Here is a 23531-nt window from a genome sequence, read left to right as displayed (position 1 = left end):
AGTTTTGTTTTTTGCTGTGCCATGACACCAAATTGTTCCCTAGATAGAAACATCCCCCACTAGTACTCTTTCGATCATCGGTGTTTCCAGCCCAATCTGCATCACTAAAACACACAAGAGTGGGATTAGTTTCTTTGGTGTACCAAAGCCCATAATCAGTTGTTCCATGAACATATCTAATTATTCTTTTCACAGCCTTCACATGAGATTCCATTGGATTCCCTTGGTACCTGGCACACACTTCTCATCTTTTGTGAGTTTAGTTGTGGTGCTCATTGGTGTTTTTGCAAATTTTGAGCTTTCAAGACCAAATTTCTTGACCAAATTCTTTGCATATTTGCTTTGACTCACAAAAGTGCCTTCCTCCATTTGTTTTACCTGCAGACCTAGAAAAAACGTTAGTTCACCCACCATACTCATTTCAAACTCGTCTTTCATTTGTTCCACAAACTTTTTCACTTCTGACTCAGAGGTAGAGCCAAAAACAATGTCATCCACATAGATTTGAGCAATTATGATATGTGAATCAACAATCTTGATGAACAATGTTTTGTCAACTCCTCCCCTTTTGTACCCATGTGACACCAAGAAATTTGTAAGTTTCTCATACCATGCCCTTGGTGCCTCTTCAAACCCTTTAGGTTGTTCAACATAGACCTCCTCATTTAAAACACTATTCAAGAATGCGGATTTCACATCCATTTGAAACAACCTAAAACCAATCAAACAAGCAATAGAGAGTAACAAACGTATAGATTCCAATATTGCAACTGGGGCAAATGTTTCATCAAAATCTATCCCTTCCACTTGTGTGTATCCTTGTGCCACCAATCTTGCCTTATTTCTTATGATAGTACCAAATTCATCAGATTTATTTTTAAAGATCCATTTAGTACCAATAATATTTTTGTCAAGTGGACGGGGCACAAGATTCCACACTTTATTTCTGAAAAATTGCTCCAATTCTTCCTGCATAGCCTCAATCCAATTAGCATTAGTTAATGCCTCTTTCACATTTTTAGGCTCAAAATTGGATAAAAAACAAGCAAAACGAGAAACATTACTAAACCTCTTTCGTGTCACCATGCTGTCTTTAGGATCCCCCATAATTAAATCTGATGGATGGTTCAGTTTGACTCTGCTAGAAGGTTCTTTTCGAATCTCATCAGATATAATACCTGGAAACCTTTTTTCTGTCTGTTCAGTATCTGTGTCATCAGACTCAAGATCTGTGGATACAGATGTTCCGGAGGTTCCCACAGCATGGTCATGAACAGGTTCACCGTCAACTTGCTCATCGGATTCGTCCACAAACCTGTCAATTTCTTCTTCTGTAGAAAATTCAGAGAAATCTCGAACATCATCAATAACAACATTAATTGACTCCATAACAGTTTGGGTTCTCATGTTATACACACGATAAGCCTTACTATTAGTGGAGTACCCAAGAAATACACCCTCATCACTTTTGTTATCAAATTTTCCCAGATGTTCTCTATCCCTCAAAATGTAACAAGCACATCCAAACACATGAAAATAAGCAACACTTGGTTTTTTACCTTTCCAAAATTCATATGAGGTTTTAGAGGTACCTGGACGAAGAAAGACACGATTTATGATATAGCAAGCAGTACTAATGGCTTCAACCCATAGCCTCTTAGTTAGTTTCTTGCTATTCAACATTACCCTAGCCATTTCTTGCAGGGTACGATTCTTCCTTTCCACTACGCCATTCTGTTGAGGCGTTTTAGGAGCTGAGAACTCATGAGTTATACCTGCAGCCTTACAAAATTCATCATAGACCGAGTTCTCAAACTCCTTCCCATGATCGCTACGTGTGCACAAAATTTTTCCAATTGTGCAATCTTTTTCAACCTGCAACTTAGTACACAAGGTTTTAAACGCATCAAACGTATCTGATTTTTCCCTTAAGAATTCAACCCATGTGTATCTAGAAAAATCATCCACACACACAAATATATACCTCTTACCATTCAAGCTTTCAACTTGAATTGGACCCATTAGATCCATGTGAAGCAACTCTAGCACTTTCGAAGTATTAATGTCAGAGACACTTTTATGAGTGCTTTTTAGTTGCTTACCAAGTTGGCATTCTTTGCACTTGCCTTCAGTTTCCTTACCCAAACTAGGTAAGCCACGAACAATCCCTGCATGAGACAACTTTTTCAACAGTTTAAAGTTTATATGCCCAAGTTTGGCATGCCACACATCAATATTGTTACCTAAGGCAGAATAACACATGAAAGAGGGTAACACGGTATAACAATTGTCTCTAGACCTGTACCCTTCAAGAATTTCCTCACCATCTTGATTTACCACAACACAATTTTCTTTATCAAAGTTGACCGTGAAGCCTTGATCACAAATTTGGCTAATGCTAAGGAGATTAGCCTTAAGTCCTTCAACAAGTAAAATTCCTTTAATTCTAGGTAACCCATCAAAATCAAGAGTACCTATTCCAAGAATATTACCTTCAATACCATTACCAAACGTGACTGATCCACAATGCATAGGTCTTATGTCAGTGAGAATTGTCTTGTTACCTGTCATATGTCTAGAACAACCACTGTCAAAATACCATAAGTAAGACGAAGGAAGTCTATCATCACAAATTCCAGCAAAACATTTTTTCTTTTCAATCCAAACATTTTTTGATTTAGATCTTTTCACTTACATGTTTTCTTTGAAATAATTCGATTTTTCAAAGTATTTGTTTTTAGAAAAATTCATGAGAGTGAAACATCTTGGTCTAATATGTCCCTTACTCCCACAGAAGTGACATGTGGGAATAAACACAGTATTCTTACCTTTGTTCTTACGACCAGTGAACCTTTTTTCTGTAACAACAGGTTTGTTTTCTGTTGAGTCAGACACTATACATGTGGGAGCAGAACTTTCAGGTGCCAATAACCCTGCAGAAACAAACACAGTTTTTTGCACTTTTTGAGAACTTGAGGCTCCAAGTCCTATGTGCCCTTGTTGACCTGCATTCTGAATTTCCTCAAAAACAGTAGATCCAGGGTTAAGCATTCTAACATTCTTATTGAGATTCTCAAGATCTTTTGTCAATTTGCTTATTTCATTAATTTTCAAATTAATATCATTTTCAAGCAATTCATTTTGATCAACAAGTATTTTAATCTCAGCAGAAAGTTCTTTGTTCTTACTAACCAATGATCGATTCTCAGAACACAATTTCTCCCATGATTCATACAATTTTTTGTATGCTTCTCCTAGAGACTCATCATTTAGATCGGATTCATCACTATCCGAGCTTTCACCTTTGGTACAATTGTTTAGGCACACCATTTTGGCCTCTCTCAATGTTGACTCAGAAACGCTGGTTGTGAACGCAACGTTCTCTTTTTCCTCTTCACTGTTATCCGAGTCTTCGTCACTCCATGTAACGATCATACCTTTCTTGTTCTTTTTGAGAGTGTTTGCACATTCAGCCTGGATGTGCCCAAAACCTTCACATTCCCTGCACTGAATACCCTTTTTGTTAGAGAAAGAGGGTTTAGAGTAAGAGAAATTACCTCTAGGAGCCTTTCCAATGGTTTGCCTATTCCCAATCTTTTTCATGTATTTTTGAAAAAATTTTGAGAGCAAAGCCATTTCATTATCACCGTCTCCCTCATCAGGAGTCTCCATCTCCGTGCTTTTGAAAGCAATCGTTTTTTCTTTTTCTTTTGATGGGTTAGGTTTGTCCTTTTGAAGAATCTTTTGGTTAAGCTCAAAAGTTCGTAGTGATCCCATCAACTCTTCCACCTTCATGTTGCTGAAATCTTTTGCCTCTTCCATTGCTGTGAGCTTCACATTAAACCTGTCAGGTAGAACTCTAACAATTTTCCTAACAAGTACAGAATCATCAAGTTTCTCACCCAAGGCAAAATATTCATTAGCAATATCAGAAAGTCTTTCATAGAATTCAGTTAAAGTCTCAGAATCAAACATTCTGAGATCATCAAACCTAGTTTGAAGCATAATGAATCAAGATCTCTTGACATCAGCTGTTCCTTCAAATTGAGTTTGAAGGATTGTCCAGGCTTCTTTAGCAGAGGTGCAAGTGGAAACAAGCTTTATAAAACTTTCTCCAACACCATTGAATATGGCGTGAAGAGCTTTATTATTATAGCTAGATAATTTTTCTTCTTCTGTGTCCCAAACAAGTTCAGATTTTACAATTGTGCTTCCATCTTCACCTTTTTCAGTAGGAGGTGACCACCCAGACAAAATTGCTCTCCATGCTTTCTCATCTTGAGCTTTTATGAAGGCTCTCATCCTAACTTTCCAATATGGATAGTTTGAGTCATTTAGCAATGGAGGTCGAGACACCGAACTACCTTCTGCAAAGAAAGACATTTCACACAAAACAAATCAAACGGAAAATAACCATAAGATCTCACTAAGAGTTTAGTGAACCTCTCTGATACCAATTGAAATTCACTTATTTGGATTAAATTAATTGGTTAATTCAAATAATTAATCCAAGGATGTATGTAAAAACACGTTTTAACAGATTGCGGAAATGCTTAAACAGATGTATGATATGTGTAAACAGAATTACTTAATCAGAAACGTAAAAATAAAGGACACACGAATTTTTACGTGGTATCAACAACCTTTGCAGGTTGTTACTAATCCACGGGGCCACGCCCAGAGAATGAAGTTTATTAGATAAGAATTATTCAAATTACAATCACCAATTGACTTATACAATCTTAAAGACTCCCTCTTTAAATTGTCGCAATCCCAGCAATTTGACACTTCCTAATAACACTTCCAAATGACTCAGAAACTTGAACTCCCTTCAACTTCTGGTCCGTGCACTAATCATCCAGAAGAGTGACTCACACTACAAGCTTCTCCCGAAGCTCTTAAACAAGGTGTCCTTGAGATTTTTACCTGCAAAACAGTTAACAAAACATATGCAAGAAAAACAGAAAACAAAACACAAAGAGCTCTAGAACAAAAGCTCTTTGCACATGAAAACGGCACTTCAACAAAATATGAAATCAATCTCTGAAGTGATAACCTAATCGTCTAGGTCAGAAGCTTTTATAGAGAAACAAAAGCATAAATAAAGAATATTCACCATTGATTACTTGATGCACAAGATAATTCTAAATAGGGTAAATATCCACCTGTTTAGACAGAACCGGATTCTGCTGGAACCAAAAATACCCAGACTTTCCTAACCGAGACAAAAAGAATAAATGACAAGAATATTTCCAAAATAATTCCAGATTTATTCTATATACGGAAAGAGACATTACAGCAGAGAATATTACACAATAAACAGGATTTAATCAATAAATACAATATTAATTTTGACTAAAACCAAAAATGCCAATAAACTAAAAATAGAAACAAATCCCTCAAAATCGGGATTTTACAAAAAGGAATAAGTAAAAAAATTTGTGACTGATTTGTAACTCACAAAATATCATCATAATAATCAAAGGTTACATATTGTTGATTTAATTTGTATGTGCTATAATGTTTTATAGGTGTTATGGATGTTATTTTAACAACCAATAAGTGTATAGATATTACAAAATTGTATGATAAAATTTATAATTTACCAAACACTCAGTAATTATTTCCCAAAACACGGCTAGAGCTAATTTTTTCCACAGCACAACTACAACTAGCTTTTTCCCACAGCACAACTATACCATCTTGACTGAAAATCGTCATCACTCTTGTTTTGATGATATAAAATATTTGATTATGATGCCACTAACCATACTTTATTTTTTAACAAAAGTGTTTATCTTGTTGGAAACAAGTTTACTAAAATGATCAAGAGAAAATGACATTTTCGTAACCGGAAAGTAACAAACTTGGAACCAAAAACCCAGAATTTGTTACCAAAGCAGAAATTGTCACATCCCAGAAATTACAAAGGCCTAGACTTACTCCTAGACTTAATAAACACCCAATACCAGTTTTATATCATAGTATTAAGCTAGAGAAAATGTTATAAGCTCTTACCTTGTGTATATCATTCCAAAACAACTCAGCATAGGTGACACCAGAATTCATTTGTAAGTGTGTCATCTCTGTCTGGTTTCTCAACTAGTATTTATCATCCTACTTCATATTTTTTATCTATCTTCGTAAAGTAAGATTGAAAACAATCTGCAAGAGAGGTGAGACTAGCACCAAATTCATAACAACTTGGCAAGGTGAGATTGGCACCGGAATCACAACAACTCGACATTGATGAGATTGGCACTGAACAAATAATTCGTGTAAAGAGGTTTGGTCATTGATTATAGAAGATCTCAAACAGATTATGTCTTCCAACTTAAAGGCTACACTATAATTTTGAAAGATAACATATAACTTATTGTTGCCTTGTCTACCACTGAGGTAGAATATATAGCTTATACAGAGACTGTTAAGGAAGCTTTATGATTAAAGAGAATAACTAGGGAGTTTGGTCTTGACTAGAGCTGTAAATACGGGCCAGGCTTTTGAGCACGGCACGAAACCGGCACGAGCCCGGGAGGCACGAGCACGAATGGGCATGAAAAAATATGGGCTTGGGCCAGGCACGGCACGACACGGGCTTAGCACGGCACGACATGACAAGCCCGAAGGCACGACACGAAAGCACGAACAAACTAGCCCGAAAGCACGACACGATAAAAAACCCGATATTTTGACATTAATAATTATAATAAATTTTTATTTGTCAATAATTAATAAATTAAAATGATAATATATGTCTTATTTTTTTCAATGTTTATATTTTTATAATTATATTAATTTATTTTAAGATTTGTTAGTTAAATTTTTAGCATTTATTGGTAGGTATTAAAATTCTAATAATTATCTTTGATATAATTTTGTGTAAAATATTGTTAAAAAGTATATAAAAATATCTAAAATTATAATTTAAACAAAGAAATGTATTTGGTTTGGTGGTAAGTCCATTGATGGTTAAAGAGGAGGTGGGTGGTTCAATCTCCATCCTCACATTTTTTAGCAAAAAAAAAAGTGGGCCTAAAAGTGGGCCCAAATTTGAGCCCGAATATAGAAAGTGGGCCTAAAAGTGGGCCCGAATATAGAAAGTGGGCCGGCCCGACTTGGGCCCGACACGGCACGAGCACGGCACGACATGGGCCGTGCTGGGCCTACTCTTTCAAAAATGGGCCGGCACGAGCACGGCACGAATTGAATATGGGCCCGGCCCGGCCCAAATTTACCGAAGACACAAAAAATGTGGGCTGGGCTGGGCTGGGCTGGGCTGGGCGGCCCACATTTACAGCTCTAGTCTTGACTAGAAGTTTGTGGTAATTTACACTGACAGCCAGAGTGCCCTTCACCTAAGCAAGAATCAAATTTTTCATGAAAGGACTAAACACATAGATGTGCAACTTCATCTCATCATTGACATGCTCACCAAATCATTACCAACAACTAAGTTTAGACATTATCTAAACTTGCTCTAAATCACTGAAGAAGATTGACCATAATGATTTTAGATTCTAGATTCTCTTAGTCAAGACTTCTGTACAATGGAGAATTGTGAGATATTGCCTACCAATGTACACATATTATTAGCGGTGTGTGAGGTTGAGTAGTATGTACAACAAAACTAACTACTATACATACACATGTGAATATATATAGGGAGCGACTACAACGTATCCCTTTTTTTACAACACTGGTGCATCCTTTTTCTATTTTCGACACCTGAATAGATATAATCTCAAATTTTTTTATATGACGGTGTACATAGTATTTAGAATATCTTGCAAATTTTGAAGAAATTTCGGATAAATTATAGTACCGAAAATAGGGTCTAAACTGTCTGTTGCACGCGTGCCTGTTTTTTTGTGTATACGTGTAAAATTTGACAGTTTGAACCATATTTTCGGCTTCGTAAACTATTCATAATTTTTTAAAAATTTGCAGGACATTCTAAATACCTACAATGTACACCGTCATATAAAAAAAATAGGATTATATCTATCCAGGTGCCGAAAATAGAAAAATGATGCACCGGTATTGAAAAAAATGAGATGCGTATACATATCATTCCAATTGAAAAAGAAACTACATATTTTATTTTTGTTTATAAAGAAATATAACTGACCACTTTGGTTAGTGAGGCTTTGATGTGAATTATTATGCAGACAACAAAGTGGAGGAAGGGAAAACCTCTAAAAAATACAGAAAGAAGCCTGAAACATCTAAAATATACAGAGAGCAGATAGATAATGAGTGGGATAAAGAAAGAAAGTAGGGCATAGACTGCTGGAAGAGACTCAGCTGTTGGTCTTTCGGTTTGTGCAAGGGCTGCCTGAATGGCTGTGGCGAATGCACACACTGAAAATGCAATGGAAAGGTAGGTTAACCACATCACCATCTTAAATGGATAGTGTAACTTGCTCCCAGATAAGGACACGAACAGAAAGTGGATGACCATTGATGAAGCTGCAAAACCAAAAGCCACACAGTCGAACACCAGAAAGTATTTGAAACATCGTTTTTTTCTTAAGCTCGGCGTCCCATTTGGGTTGTCGTAGCCACCGGGCATTGAGACAGCTGCGGCAAATGTTATGCTTGCGATGATTGTGGCCACTACTAAGTTCACTTCCACTAGGTGCTCATTCCATGACTTGGATAATGTACTATCTTCGTTCCTGCTTTTTTCCTCGTCTTCCAGTACTTTTTTCACCTTGTCTTGATCATCAGTATTATCTTTCCTGCTTTTTTCCTCGTCTTCCAGTACTTTTTTCACTATCTTTTCTCCTTTGTTAATTATTAACTTTCTCAGTTCATCTCGATCATCAACATTATCTTTTTCCCTTGAAATTTCACTAGGAGTAGTACTGTGTGATGTCTTTTCCAACCTCTGGTTTGCTCCTAATAATGCGAACGATGGTAACATGGAAAGCTGCATGTAGTAGATATATATATTTATATATATATGCATTTGGAAATACTCAATTAATATTAAAATCAAAAAATATATACAATCATTTAATATTGGAAATATACCATTTTGGCCCGGTATTTTTTTCGAATACGCGATCGGCCCATGTGTTTTGTTAAACGACAATTCGGATTATGTATTTTACAAAATGCATCAAAATAGTACTCTAGACTCGATTTTGGTCAAAATATTTTCAATTATAAAATCAATTCTCGGGTCGTTAGTGATGCGATGAGTTCAGAGAAACAACGAAAGTGGTCGATGAGTTGAGAATATATTACATTTGAATTTTTTCTCAACAAAATTGGGTATAAGGTACTATTTTGATCCATTTTGTAAAATACAAGATTTGACTTGTCATTTAATAAAACACAGGGACTGATCGCGTATTTGCACTACAAGAAACTAGTTCTTTGCCGGCGTAATTCGTAATTGCGCCGGCAAAAATCACTTTCACCGGCGCAATTCATGAATTGCGCCGGCAAAAATCAAACCCTATGCCGGCGCAAATTAACGCCGGAAAAGATGACTTTTGCCGGCGCAAGTCGGGGTTGCGCCGGCAAAAGTAATGCCAGATTTTTCAAAATAAGCGTACAAACTTTTGCCGGCGCCTTTCACCTAACGCGCCGGCAAAAGTCAACGTGTTTTTAAATTTTTACACGTTTGAAATAAAAAGTAGGTGGGCTTACTTTTGCCGGCGCGTTTCGTTGCGCCGGCAAAAGTGAAAAAACGCGCCGGCAAAAGTCGACATAATTAAAACGACATCGTTTTACTTTAGGGTTTACTTAAACACTTTTGCCGGCGCATTTTTAGACTTTTGCCGGCGCAACGAAACGCGCCGGCAAAAGTCTTAACGATATATCTCAGCCGCAGCCTCCTTCTTCCCCATTTCTGTTCTGAGTTTGTAAGCTCTCTCTCTCTCTCCTCTGTGATAGTCTCCGACCACCGGTGTCCCATAATCCCACGCCGTGGCTCAAGTTATATATTGAAGCATCTCTCAAGGTTAGTAAAATGAGAAATTTTTTAACATTTTTGGATTTTTTTCTCAATATTATGTTTTGTAATTGTATTTTTTTTTTGTTATTCTCTCCCTATGAACAGGTGTGTTGTAACTCTCTCGGTGAAACAAATGCAAAGGTTAGTTTATATATATATTTATATATGTTTATATATATTTCGGTTTATATATATATATTTATATATGATTATATATATATGTATATATTTATATATATTAGTTATATCCGAATATATATATGTATATATTTATATATATGTATATATTTATATATATTAGTTATATCCGAATATATATATGTATATATTTATATATATTAGTTTATATATATGTATATATTTATATATATTAGTTATATATATATATATTAGTTATATCTGAATATATATATATACTTAAATTTGGTTTTTTTTTTTTATATATCTGTATATATGTTTGTATATGGATATATGTTTATGTATTTCTGTAAATGGGTGTGTATATATGTTTATTTAATGTTAAATTTTTGTAGAAATTGATTAATATAAATGTATGTGTGTGATATTTGTTATTATAATTATATTTTTCTGTTTATAAAATAAATAAATGTGTAGTTTTAAAAAAATGATATTAATAATGAAAAAGAAAATATAATTTTAGTATTTATTAAAAAAAATTTGATTTGAGAATGTATATTTTTTTAATTTTAATGCTTAATATGTATATTAAAAAATAGATTAGATTATGTATATTAAAAAAAAATATATTATATTTTTTATATTAAATATTATTTGTTTATAAATATTTACTAAATAAATTGTTTTGATGTTACTGATATAGAAAGATTTGATATATGTTATTAATCTTGGTTTATGTTGTGCATGTTATGAGAATGTTCTGTATATTGCTCTGGGACTATTCTGGTTATATATGTGTTTAATTTGTAGGTTTTTAAATTTTTGGGATAGTTTGAAATATAGTCGTTATGCTGCCCAATTTTTGTTGGAGTTAGTAAAATTAATAAAAGTTTAATAATTAATTAAATAAATATTTAAGTATAATTAAAAATTCATCAAAAAAATAATTTTTAACTATAATTTAAATAAAATAAAATTACCAATCATAATAATTAATAATTAATAATTAATTTTAACATTAATATTAGATGTTTTGTAATTGAAAAAGTTAAAAATATAAATGATTTAATAAAATATAAATATAATAAAATTATTATTGATTAAGTAAATAATCCAATACAAATTAAAGAATTTAATAAAAAATTACAAAATGGAGATTAATGTATAATTAAATTAATTTTAAATTAAAAGTAATAAATAAGTAAATGTTAAAGTAGACTAGTCAACGGACACGTGGCAGTACATGATTGATAAAATTTGTTATTATTCTTAAAATATTTTTTAATTTAACAAAAAAATAAAATTTACATTTTTTAAAAAAAAATTCAAATTTTTTTTCAACTTAAGATTAAGTATGAAAAATACATTTTTTTTAAAATTTAATTTTATATTGTTAATATCCTCAAAATTTTTAATTTATTATTATTAAAATCTTCCTATTTATCATTTTGTCTACTTGTTTTCAATTAAAGATTAAGTAATTTTGTTTAAAATCTAAGCAATAATTTAAGATTAAATATTTTTTTTACTTAATCCTAAATAATTGATTAAAAGCAGCAAATTTGATTTTTTTTTTGTAAAAAATGAAAAAAAAAATTATTTTTTGTTACCTTTAAATTGGAAAACAATAAATTGGATTTTTTAAAAAAAATAAAAAATAAAAAATGTTTTTTTTTTATGAAAAATTATTTAAAATAATAATAATAATAATGTGTACCAATCATGTGGTGTCACGTGTCATTTAAGTGTTAGTAAGTTGTAAGTTTGAGTAATTTAGCCGGAAATATCTCTATAAATAATTATTTTTGCCAGAGATAGGATATTATTATCAGTTAGTGATAATTAGGGAGACAAACAGTCATGAAATACTTTGACTATCATTTCCCTTATTTTAAGACAATTATTAATATTTTCTTAATTATTTCGCTTAAAGATGGCAAGCGACAGAAGCTGGATGAGTGCGAGGAATCGTTGGTCTCTGGAGTATAGAAATGGTGTTAAGGAGTTCTTCGATATCGCCAAAAATCAGTTGAACGATCGGGGTTTGGTTCGCTGTCCGTGCAAGAAATGTGGGAATGTTAAGTTCCAGCCTATAAATGCAATTTCGATGCATTTATTCAACAATGGCATCGTACAGTCCTACAAAGTGTGGCATTACCATGGAGAGGCGCTGCCGTCGCCACCAGCTGTGGTACGAGATCATGATAGAGATGAGATAGCGGATATCCTGGAGGATGTTTACGCTGAAGATGACGTTCCCCATGGAAACTATAATGATCCTCCCCAAGATGATCCTCAACATCGCGACAAGTATGACAATTTATTTAAGGAGATGTCAAGTGAACTGTACCCGGGTTGCCGAAAGTATTCCGCGTTGAACTTCTTGGTGAAGCTGATGCATCTCAAAGTAATTAACAAGTGCAGCAATCATTACTTTGATGGTTTGCTGGAATTGTTAGTCGACGCTATGCCTGACGGAACAATTTTACCTAAGTCTAACTATGAGGCGAAGGCAAAGTTGCGGAGTATTGGATTGGGATATGAGTCCATCGATGCTTGCAAGCATGACTGTGCACTGTTTTGGAAGGAGAATGCGAATTTGGAATTCTGTCCGGTTTGTGGTGAGTGTCGCTGGCAAGATAATCGTGGGAACGGGAAGAAAGTGGCCCATAAGGTCATGCGGTACTTTCCGTTGACGCCGAGATTGAAAAGGCTGTACAGTTCCAGATATACTGCAGAGGATATGAGATGGCACTATTCTAAAAGGCCAAGGGAAGATGGTGTGATGAGGCACCCCGCTGACAGTAAGGCGTGGAAGCACCTTGATGAGTTGTACCCATCTTTCGCAGCCGAACCTCGAAATGTTAGGCTTGGGTTGGCTACAGATGGTTTCAATCCTTTTGGGAACATGAGCAACTCTTACAGCATGTGGCCTGTAATACTTGTCCCATACAACTTGCCGCCGTGGAAGTGCATGAAACCACAGTCATTAATGTTGTCTATTCTTATTCCAGGTCCTTCTTCACCTGGAAAAGATATCGATGTCTATATGAGACCTTTGGTTGACGAGTTGAAGGAGTTATGGATGAATGGTGTCGAGACAAGAGATGCATACAATAGTACATTGTTCAATATGCGTGCAGCAGTCTTGTGGACCATTAACGACTACCCAGCTTACGCTATGATGTCTGGGTGGAGCACAAAAGGGTACAAGGCGTGTCCCACATGCAATGAAGAAACTCCCTCTGTAGGGATTAGAAGTAAAATTGCATACATTGGCCATAGGAGATTTCTTGATATGGATCATGAATGGAGGAGCAAACGAGCACTATTCGACGGTAACAGGGAACTCAGGCCACCACCGAAACATTACTCCGGTGATGATGTTTTGAAGCAATTAGAGAATTTGCTGATTAGACATCCTGGGAAACACAAAGAATTTGGTGGTGTGAAACGCAAAAGGGCTCCGATTGAACTTAATTGGTCGAAGAAGAGCATATTTTTCGAGCTTGATTATTGGAAGGAGTTATTGTTGAGGCATAATTTGGACGTAATGCACATTGAGAAGAATGTTTGCGACAGTGTCTTGGGAACTTTGTTGAACTTAGAGGGAAAATCTAAAGACACTGACAAGGCAAGACTTGATCTAGCAGACATGAAAATTAGGGAAAAACTCCACCTCCGCAAAGAGGGAAACAAGTGGAAGAAACCGCACGCCAGTTACACCCTCAGTGTCCCGGAGCGTCGAGTTTTCTGTGAATTTGTGAAGTCAGTTGAATTCCCGGACGGTTTTGCTGCAAACCTTTCGAAGAATGTCAATGTCAATGATGGCAAGATAACTGGGTTGAAATCACATGATTGCCACGTGTTGTTTCAGCAGTTGTTGCCCGCCGCACTTAGGTCGTTTTTGGTTCCGGAAGTTCGGAAGCCAATTATTGAGTTGTGCGGTTTTTTCAAAAAACTTTGTGCACGGACTTTGAATGTGAAAGACCTTGAGAAGATGGAGACAGACATTATCACCATTTTATGCAAGTTGGAAATGATATTTCCTCCAGCATTTTTCGATATTATGGTGCATTTGGTTTTGCACCTTCCGAAAGAGGCAATTCTTGGCGGTCCCGTGCACTTTAGGTGGATGTATCCCATTGAACGTTCGATGGGAGTTTATAAACAATATGTAAGAAATCGTGCACGTCCTGAAGGTTCAATCGCAGAAGCTTACGTGGTGAACGAGGCTTTAACCTTTTGCTCAATGTACCTGCGGGGGGTTGAGACTCGATTCAATCGACCTGAGAGGAATGACGATCGCGTTGAATCCCAACCAAATCGGGAATATTCTATTTATAAGGCTGTTGGTCGTCCATTTGGTAAGAAATCAAGTATGCTCCTCAATCCGCAGTTAAAGCAAAAGGCTGAGTGGTATATCTTGAACAATTGTGCCGAAATTAAGGAGTACCTTAGGTGTGTTTTCTAGTATTTTTTCAATAATGATGTTTGGTTTATATACCGAGTAAATGCCAAAATCATAGTTTTTTTGTTCATTTGTAGTGAGCATATGGATGAATTAAGAAGACGGGGGGGCTTGAATCTTGAAGTTCAACAAGAAACTGATTTTCCTCAGTGGTTCAAAGAAAGAGTATGTATATTAGTCAATTCTTTTCTGAAACCTCACTTAGTCAATCCAAAACTAACTTTCAATGTTAATGTTGATAGGTGAACGGTTTGCATGAGTCAACACCTACTGAAGTGAATAATGAATTGTATGCTCTCGCAAACAAATCAAGCGGCACCGTGTATTCATATCCAGGGATGATAATGAATGGTGTGAAATTTGTGACTCGTGGTCGTGATATGAAGCTTAAAACACAAAATTGCGGTGTAATGGTGCCAAGTGAGGAAGGAGTGAACTACTATGGAGTTTTGGAAGAAGTAATTGAATTGTCCTACTTGATGGGTTACAGTGTTGTCCTATTCAAGTGTAGATGGTTCAATACAAGTAGAATTAAAGTGGAATCCAATTTTACGAGCGTATATGTGAAAGAAGAATGTTATAAAGATGATCCTTTCGTTCTCGCATCTCAAGCGAAGTTGGTGTATTATCTTCGAGATGTGAAAAATGGGGATGATTGGAGGCTCGTTAATGAATACATTCCAAGGAATGTATGGGATTTCACAAATTCCGATGTTGATGATACTGAGACCACAAATGATATACCAATATTGCAAGAAGTTAATTCTTCTTCATTTCAGTTGTGGGTAGAACTTCCAATTTTTGATAATCTTCAGTATGATCGGGTTGATGTCAATGCCACTGAAGTGCACAACGTTGATGATTTGGTTGGCGAAGGTTCAGATGAATTTGTTGTCGATGATGAAGTTGAATTTGAAGACGACACGTTGGTCGAGTATGAAGACGATGAGGATGACGATAATGTTCTAGTCGATAGTGATAGTGATAGTGATGTTCGTAATGATGTTGTAGTTAGTGATGACGAGGACAGTGATATGTAATTTAAACAAGTGTATGTAACTTTTTATTTAATTCAATGAAAAGTTTATTTATTATCATTAATTAATGATAGTATTAGATATAGGTACACATGCACCTATTGGATGCTTTGGGGATAGTCAATGTATTCATGTACTGGTACTCATTTTTTCAATATATTTGATGAAATATGTTGAAAAAATGGGTAGTCGCACATGTCTGCTTACTATCTCCAAGGGATCTATTAGGTCGGAATAGGGTAGGTTGGGAAAGACAATAAGTAATAAAATGTTAATTCAATAACAAAAAATAATAGTGATGCACCTAGTGGATGCCTTGGGGATAGACAATGTATTCATGTACTGGTACTCATTTTTTCAATATATTTGATGAAATATGTTGAAAAAATGGGTAGTCGCACATGTCTGCTTACTATCTCCAAGGAATCTATTAGGTCGGAATAGGGTAGGTTGGGAAAGACAATAAGTAATAAAATGTTAATTCAATAACAAAAAATAATAGTGATGCACTTAGTGGATGCCTTGGGGATAGACAATGTATTCATGTACTGCTACTCATTTTTTCAAAATGTTTGATGAAATATTTTGAAAAAGTGTGTAGTCGCACATGTCTGCTTACTATCTCCAAGGGATCTACTAGGTCGGAATAGGGTAGGTTAGGAAAGACAATAAGTAATAAAATGTTAATTCAATAACAAAAAATAATAGCGATGCACCTAGTGGATGTCTTGGGGATAGACAATGTATTCATGTACTGCTCCTCATTTTTTTTAAATGTTTGATAAACATTTTAAAAAACTGAGGAGAAGTACATGACTTCTTACTATCTCCAAGGGATCCACTAGGTCGGAATAGGGTAGGTTTGGAAATACCATAATGAATAAATGTTAATTTTATAACAAAAAACAATAGACATACATAATTTGAATTAGTTAATTAATGAATATTTTAATGTAGAATGGCCGAAACAAGTAATGACACAGGTGGTGGCTCCAAGAGAGGCAGGGGAGCTTATTACGGTGCCAATATCGAGAAGGAGCTGGCCATCAAAAAAGTTACTCATTTGAAAGTAGAGTTTGATAAAGAAACTGGAAAAGCTATTCAAAAGTACGGCAAGTGGTTCAACAATTCTATGGCTCGTTATTTGCGTAGCACCGTACCCCCAACTACACTAGCTTGGGAACAAGTAAAACCAGCTGATATCGAAGTTATTCGAAAGAGACTATCTGTAAGCATTCTTTAAACCTTTAATAACTCATTATTAAATATTTTGTCTATCTTCAAAATATTTTAACAAATTCCAATTTTAATTGTGATTTTAGGAAAAATTCATTTATCCAGAAGACAATCCAGTAATCAACGATGCCATGGTAAGACAAATGCAAAAACATCTGACTGATTGGCGCCACACGATGAAGAAACACTGGGTAGATGTTGGAGGAGAGGTGGACAATGAGAGAGCGAAGTCAAAACCTTTTGTGTCGATCACTTCTTCTGATTGGGCAGTTCTGTGTGATTTTTGGGTTTCTGATTCTCACCAGGTATGCCGTACATTTTACATTAATTTTTAATTATAAAATTACAATTTAGATTAATGAGTACTGTTTTCTTTTTGAAGCGTATATCGAAGAAAAATAAAGAAGCTCGAGCTAAAATGACCATACCAGGAGGACACGGTTCCAAATCCATCGTTGCCCATGTTTATGATCACGTAAATTATAATAACTTATATCCTTACATTTACGAAAATATTATAAATGTCACAATGTTTAAATAATTTGCTTTTTTAGATGGACCCATCTACTGGCCAGCTCCCGAGCATGATCGACACATTCGAGCACCTGCACAAGAAGAAGGATAAGTGGATTAGTGATGCAGCGGCGACAAAACATGTAAGTTGCATAACCTTAACTAATTTATGATCATTTAACTTTAAAAAAGTTTAGTAAATAATTAATAAATATTAATTATTAATTGTTGTTGTCAATTAGTAATTATTTATTAATTATTAATTAAATTTTTAACAATGAAATCTTTATAATCTATGTGCCAATATTTTTATGATTAATGATTGTGGACTAAGATAAAAAAAGAATGTAATTAATGTTGTCCCCGTATCAGGGAGCTTGTGGACTAAAGTAAATTTGGTCATGAAAATCCATATCTGAATCAAAAACATGTAAATATAGTTGATGTATATGTTTGGAGACGTAAATTCCTCATTAATGGAATTAACTGCACTTACCGTATATATCAACAACATCTTCATGATTTTGATTCAGATATGGATTTTCATGACCAAATTTACTTTAGCCCACTTGCTCCCTGATACGGGAACAAAATTAATTACATTCTTTTTCAGTCACTGGTCTGCAGTCATTAATGATAGGATGTTGGCAGATAGATAATAAAGTTATATTTTATATGTTGTTATATTAAAAATTTATAAGTTAGGTTTTCAAATAATGTTATATTGGAATTCGAAATACGTGCTTTTTATTGTGCAGAATGAGATGACCGAACGTCGAGCATCGCAGAGTACGGCCCCTGCATCATCTGCTGCTTCTTGTGTCGGCGATAATGTCGACGGTCATTTCCCGCCTGATATGGATATTGTCACGGATGTCCTTGGACCCCGCTCGCGTTATAAGAAAGGGTTTGGGGGGTTGCCTAGGTTGAAGGCAATTGGCGCAAAGAGGGCAGCATCTTCGTCAACTTCTCAAATGTCCGGGCAATTGCCACCTGAAGTGGACACCATTTTGCAGCAAAATCAGGACATTATGCTAGAAAATCAGAACCTAAAGAAGCATACGACTAAACTTGAGAGTCGTCAACGGCGTCAAGATCTCCTGCTCAGTGCTTTGTTGAAGCAGGTTGGTCAATTGGCTCCTGGTTTTACTGTTGACTTACCAGACCAGGATTCGGACGAGGACGATGATGCTGATGGGGGCGGGAATGATGAGGCGGCCAGTACTCATTTGTAGAACTTTTTTTCTATTTATTTAAAATTTAATTTATGAGACATTTATTTTACTAAATTACTTTTATATTTTAATGTTTGGTGGAGACAATAAATATTAATAGTTGTAATTTTTTGTTTATTTATTTATAAAATTTTAATTTTATTTTTATTTCTAATTAAATAATATTACTAAAAAATTAAATAATTATTAATATATTAAAATTGAAAATTATTAATTAATATTAATATATTGAAAATAATATTAATAATTTAATACAAATTATTATTTTAAAAATACTTTTACCGGCGCAAAATTACGTCGGCAAAGAATTTCAATCTTACCTTCACATATACACTTTTACCGGCGCAAAAATGCGCCACTAAAAAATTAAACTATTGCCGGCGCATTATTGCGCCGCTAAAAGTGTTTTTCACAATATCGTGACAGATTTTTTTACCGGCGCATTTATATTTTCACCGGCGTATTTTTTCGTCGCCAAAAAAGTCCATTGCCGGCGCATTATATTTGCGTCGGCAAAAGTGACATTAGCGACGGAGATACGACGCAATTCTTTGCCGGCGCAAAATTGCGTCGGCAAAAACTCCATAGTTTTTGCCGGCGCAAAACCATACTTTTGCCGGCGCAAATTTGCGCCGGCAAAAGTCTCCTTTTTTGTAGTGTTGGGAAAAACAAAAGAGTCAAACTAGTATTTTCCCTTTAATGTATAGATAAGTCTCCTATAGAGGCTTCACTTTAAGCTCTGTCGATGGAGCTCTTCAGTGTTCTCGACTCGTGAATAGTTTTCGGCGTGATTTTTTTGTATGATCGTGTATATTGTAGTTGCTTAGAGCATCTTGCAAATTTTAAGAAAATTCAGAATAGTTTACAATACCGAAAATTAAGTTCAAACATGTTTTCCACTCGCATAAAAAAAATTAGTCACGTGTACAACAACATGTTTGAACCTAGTTTTCAGTACGGTAAACTATTCAGAATTTTCTAAAAATCACACTAATGCGCTAAATAGCTACAACATACACGGTCATAAAAAAAAATCGAGAACACTGTTCAAAGGTCGAGAACACTAAGAGTCCCACCGATAGAGCTTAAAGTGAAACCCGAATTGTCATATATATATATATACATACATATTTATCAGGGTTTATTTTACCTTGTCAAAAATAGGCAGCTGCATACTTGATTGAATGATGTCAACAGCAGTCATCCCCTTGTGATTGATAGCATTTTTTTCAACTCTAGGGTGTGTTGCTAGCATGGCTAGAATTTCAACATGTTCAGTAAGAGAAGCTACATGCAATGGCGTATTTCCTTGGTTGTCTTGCTCATTAGGCATAATACCATCAAACTCAGTCCTATGTAGAAAATTCCATACTGCGTATGCTCTTTTGCTTTTAACAGCCACATGCAAAGGTGTTTGTTTGTTATTGTCCAATAACTCACAAACATCTGGGCAATACTTGACCAATTCGTTTATTACATCAATATGCCCTTTCATTGCAGCAATGTGCATTGCAGACATGCCTTTGTCGTCCTTAATGTAAGCAAGGGTTCTTCTGCGCTTCAGAAATAGCTCCACAACTTTGGCATTTCCAACGTATGCAGCGTAGTGAAGAGCTGTCCATCCACGTTCGTCCTTTTTTTCTAAGATTTCAGCATTACATTTCTCTAGTAATTTGGTCACAAGCTCTACACGAGTAAATAATATAATTAGTGAAAGAGAATTGGTAAGGGGCACCAGTCATACCCAACACCACAAGAATGTAGGGGATATCGCTATTGGTAAAATTTAATATCAGGTCACAAGCTCTACACGAGTAAATATAATTAGTGAAAGAGAATTGGTAAGGGGCACCAGTAATACCCAACACCACAAGAATGTGGGGGATATCGCTATTGGTAAAATTTAATATCAGTTCACAAGCTCTACACGAGTAAATAATATAATTAGTGAAAGAGAATTGGTAAGGGGCACCAGTAATACCCAACACCACAAGAATGTGGGGATATCGCTATTGGTAAAATTTACTATCAGGTCACAAGCTCTACACGAGTAAATAATATAATTAGTAAAAGAGAATTGGTAAGGGGCACCAGTGATACCCAACACCACAAGAATGTGGGGGATATCACTATTGATAAAATGTAATATCAGGTTACAAGCTCTACACGAGTAAATAATATAATTAGTGAAAGAGAATTGGTAAGGGGCACCAGTGATTCCCAACACCACAAGAATATGGGGGATATCGCTATTGGTAAAATTTATAATCAGGTCACAAGCTCTACACGAGTAAATAATATAGTTAGTGAAATCTTATTATTAAGTAATAGAGGTATATAGAAATAGTGTTGGGAATAAAGACAAACAATAAATGAGCTAAGAAATCTACTAAGTTCGGTAAAATCACCAAACCCACAAAAGATAGATCAATTTTGCTTCTCACTCTCACTTCTCTTCCAAAAAAACTCACTCTCACATCCACCAAATACATATTTATATAGCTGTATTTACTAGAGTTTCTAAAAATGTGAGAATTATCTAGAATAATTTAACTACTAGCTAATAATTTAATTGCATTTCTAGAAATATCCATAGAGTCCTGTAAATAAAAATATAGTCCCGCTATTTTGTATTAAGCAAAAAAAAGCACAAATAATAAAAAAAAACACCTTCGATCATAAGAGCATCTCCAACAGAGTGTTAAAAATGTGTTGCAATGCTATATTTAGCACATCTTACAAAAAGTATGGCTCGAATAATGTTGCAAAAAGTGTCAAATTTGACACAAAATATAGCATGAGTCAAATTTTGCACATCAATAAATGGTACTTTTTTATTTACCATATTGACACTAATTATTATAATTAATTCAGTAGTTGACAACTAATGACCAATCATATATTATTTCTTGTAATGATAAATTTCTTAGAGTACATAATTTGGATTTAAAAAATAATTTTAGTATGTTCTCAATAAATATTAAAAGAATTATTGGCTTTTTTGTGTTAATTTGTATCTTGTGCGCATTAGAGTATAATTACAAATATTGGGCCAAATATAACGTTAACTCATTTTTTGTGCTAAATTTGACACAAAAGATGGTCTAATATTCTCTCTCGTATTAATTAACCTTAGTTTTCAACAAAGTCTTCAAGTTATCTCTCATATTCATCTTAGTTTTCAACAAAAATTTACTCCATTCGTAAAATCATCAAACCCACAAAGATAGATCTATTACACTTCAAACTTTAATATTAGACACTCAAACTCTCTTAGCTAGTCTTTCCACTCAAAACTCAATACACCATTTGCTTCTCCCTCTTCCACTCTCAACTCATTTTACATAAATTAGTAATCACCCTAAATTAAAAGTATTATTTACCATAATTAATTTGAGTCGATACTCAAGTGATAGATATATAGATAGACAAACGTATACCTTGCCATTTGATGATACTTTGATCATGTGATTTTTTGAACACCAAACCGCCCAACTTCAAAAATATCAGGAGGACGAATTTCAACATAACATACAAAAATTTCCAATCCTGATTTAGCCAAGAGTCGATAACAGAGATGATCAAATCTAGCAAAAACAAGAAATCAAACTTAAGAGATATGTATATGATAAAAATAAAACATATATAGTAGTGTGAGTGATAATATATTTGAGAAAATGATTATAACCAAAATGAAAAGTTTAACATGTGCGTACATTATCGATGTACGTACATGTTAAACCCTAAACGAAAAATTTAATAATCTTACGTCGATCAAATACTCGAGAAGAAACTGCATGCATCACAGTCATCTTATTGCTCCCTGATCCATAACTACCAGACCAATCAGAGATGGAACTTAAGATGGAATCTGCGATTCTGTAAAATCTCTTATCCACAGCTATGAACAGTGGTGATTCTGTTGAGTCATTGCAGATATAAACCAAACCTGGATCTTCCTTGATGAGTAAAGTGACGACATCAAAGTGTCCATTTTTCACTGCGTCGTGTAATGCTGTCTCATTCTTCGAATTCACAGCTCGGAGTGGAGGTGTTCCTGCCTCAGCTCCTCTTCCTTGGTCGTCGTTTTTAAGAACCTTAGTAATCAACTCAACCAACTCAGAATGCCCTAACCTTGCGGCGATGTGAAGAGGGGTGTCGCCGTAGAGGTTGGTCTCATGCACCAGCCAAGAGTGTGAGTCTAGGATTTGCTGTGTTGACTTTTTGTTTCCATATTTGACTGCCACATGCAATATGGTGTCTTTTCGGATTGTCAGTTGAGCCTTTGGATCAACATTTGTGAAACTACTCTCACAAGAAACGCTATCATTGCCATTCTTCGCAGCTTTGAAGAGAGTCGGATCCATTGGCACATAACAAATTATCTAATAACCTTTTGGTTTGGCTATGCATATTTAACTATATATAAACAAATAAATTTCATTTATATATTTAAACAGAGTTTATTCTTATTTAATGATATTTTGTCTTGTTTTGCATGGGTGGGTGAACATTCGTACTAAAAGTAAGAAAATTTATGTCTCATATATGTACGAGGTGGTTGGGTATTATTAATTAGCAAAGCAATAAAAATATGATAAAGACATTTCAATTAAATAATTAAATGCACGGGTCCCAACATTATTTTAAGAAGAAAATTGATTTTTACGGAAGAGCGACTTAAAAACGCCGCTAATAATACTGTTGTTAGTGGCGACACCATATTTTCGCCGCAAATTAAAAATATTTATTAGGGTATCGTGTCGCCACTAATAATCCCTTTATATCATACTAATAATACCCTAATCATGTCGCCACTATTAAGGTATCCTTCTTCCTCACTCGATCAACGCTGGCCTGTGCTAGTTAACTCACTCAATCGATGCCGCGAAGCTCCCAACCACCCACCACCCCTGAAACCTTTGCCCAAA

The 23531-nt window shown here is 34.9% G+C and overlaps 1 protein-coding gene across 3 annotated transcripts; it reads right to left on the bottom strand.

The window, feature by feature from the left end:
- Nucleotides 1-8079: 8079 nt before the first annotated feature.
- LOC133789316 (ankyrin repeat-containing protein At5g02620-like) lies at nt 8080-23000 on the bottom strand. 3 transcript variants are annotated; one of them, XM_062227134.1, is made up of 4 exons: nt 22370-23000; nt 22041-22187; nt 19751-20286; nt 8080-8935 (listed from the first exon to the last, which is right to left on the bottom strand). In XM_062227134.1, the coding sequence occupies exons 1-4, from the start codon at nt 22965-22967 to the stop codon at nt 8111-8113; spliced, it is 2106 nt and encodes a 701-aa protein (XP_062083118.1). In that variant the 5' UTR covers nt 22968-23000; the 3' UTR covers nt 8080-8110. The 3 variants fall into 3 exon arrangements, with proteins under 3 accessions (XP_062083118.1, XP_062083119.1, XP_062083120.1); XM_062227135.1 differs by lacking the exon at nt 8080-8935 and adding an exon at nt 17289-17457; XM_062227136.1 differs by lacking the exon at nt 8080-8935 and adding an exon at nt 18248-18358.
- Nucleotides 23001-23531: the final 531 nt, after the last annotated feature.

Source organism: Humulus lupulus, chromosome 7 (assembly GCF_963169125.1).
Source record: "Humulus lupulus chromosome 7, drHumLupu1.1, whole genome shotgun sequence".
In the NCBI taxonomy this organism is placed as follows: Eukaryota; Viridiplantae; Streptophyta; class Magnoliopsida; order Rosales; family Cannabaceae; genus Humulus; species Humulus lupulus.
The sequence above is the reverse complement of the archived record's forward strand: the minus strand, read 5'-3'. Positions and strand labels throughout refer to the sequence as shown.

What these genes read in the sequence shown, in the direction of transcription:
- LOC133789316 (XM_062227134.1), bottom strand. Translation starts at nt 22,967, where the DNA reads ATGGATCCGACTCTCTTCAAAGCTGCGAAGAATGGCAATGATAGCGTT. An exon ending in AAGTATCATCAAATGGCAAG is followed by an intron (nt 20,287 to 22,040) that starts GTATACGTTTGT and finishes TTACTCGTGTAG; the next exon opens with AGCTTGTGACCAAATTACTA. An exon ending in AGCTGCCTATTTTTGACAAG is followed by an intron (nt 8,936 to 19,750) that starts GTAAAATAAACC and finishes TACTACATGCAG; the next exon opens with CTTTCCATGTTACCATCGTT.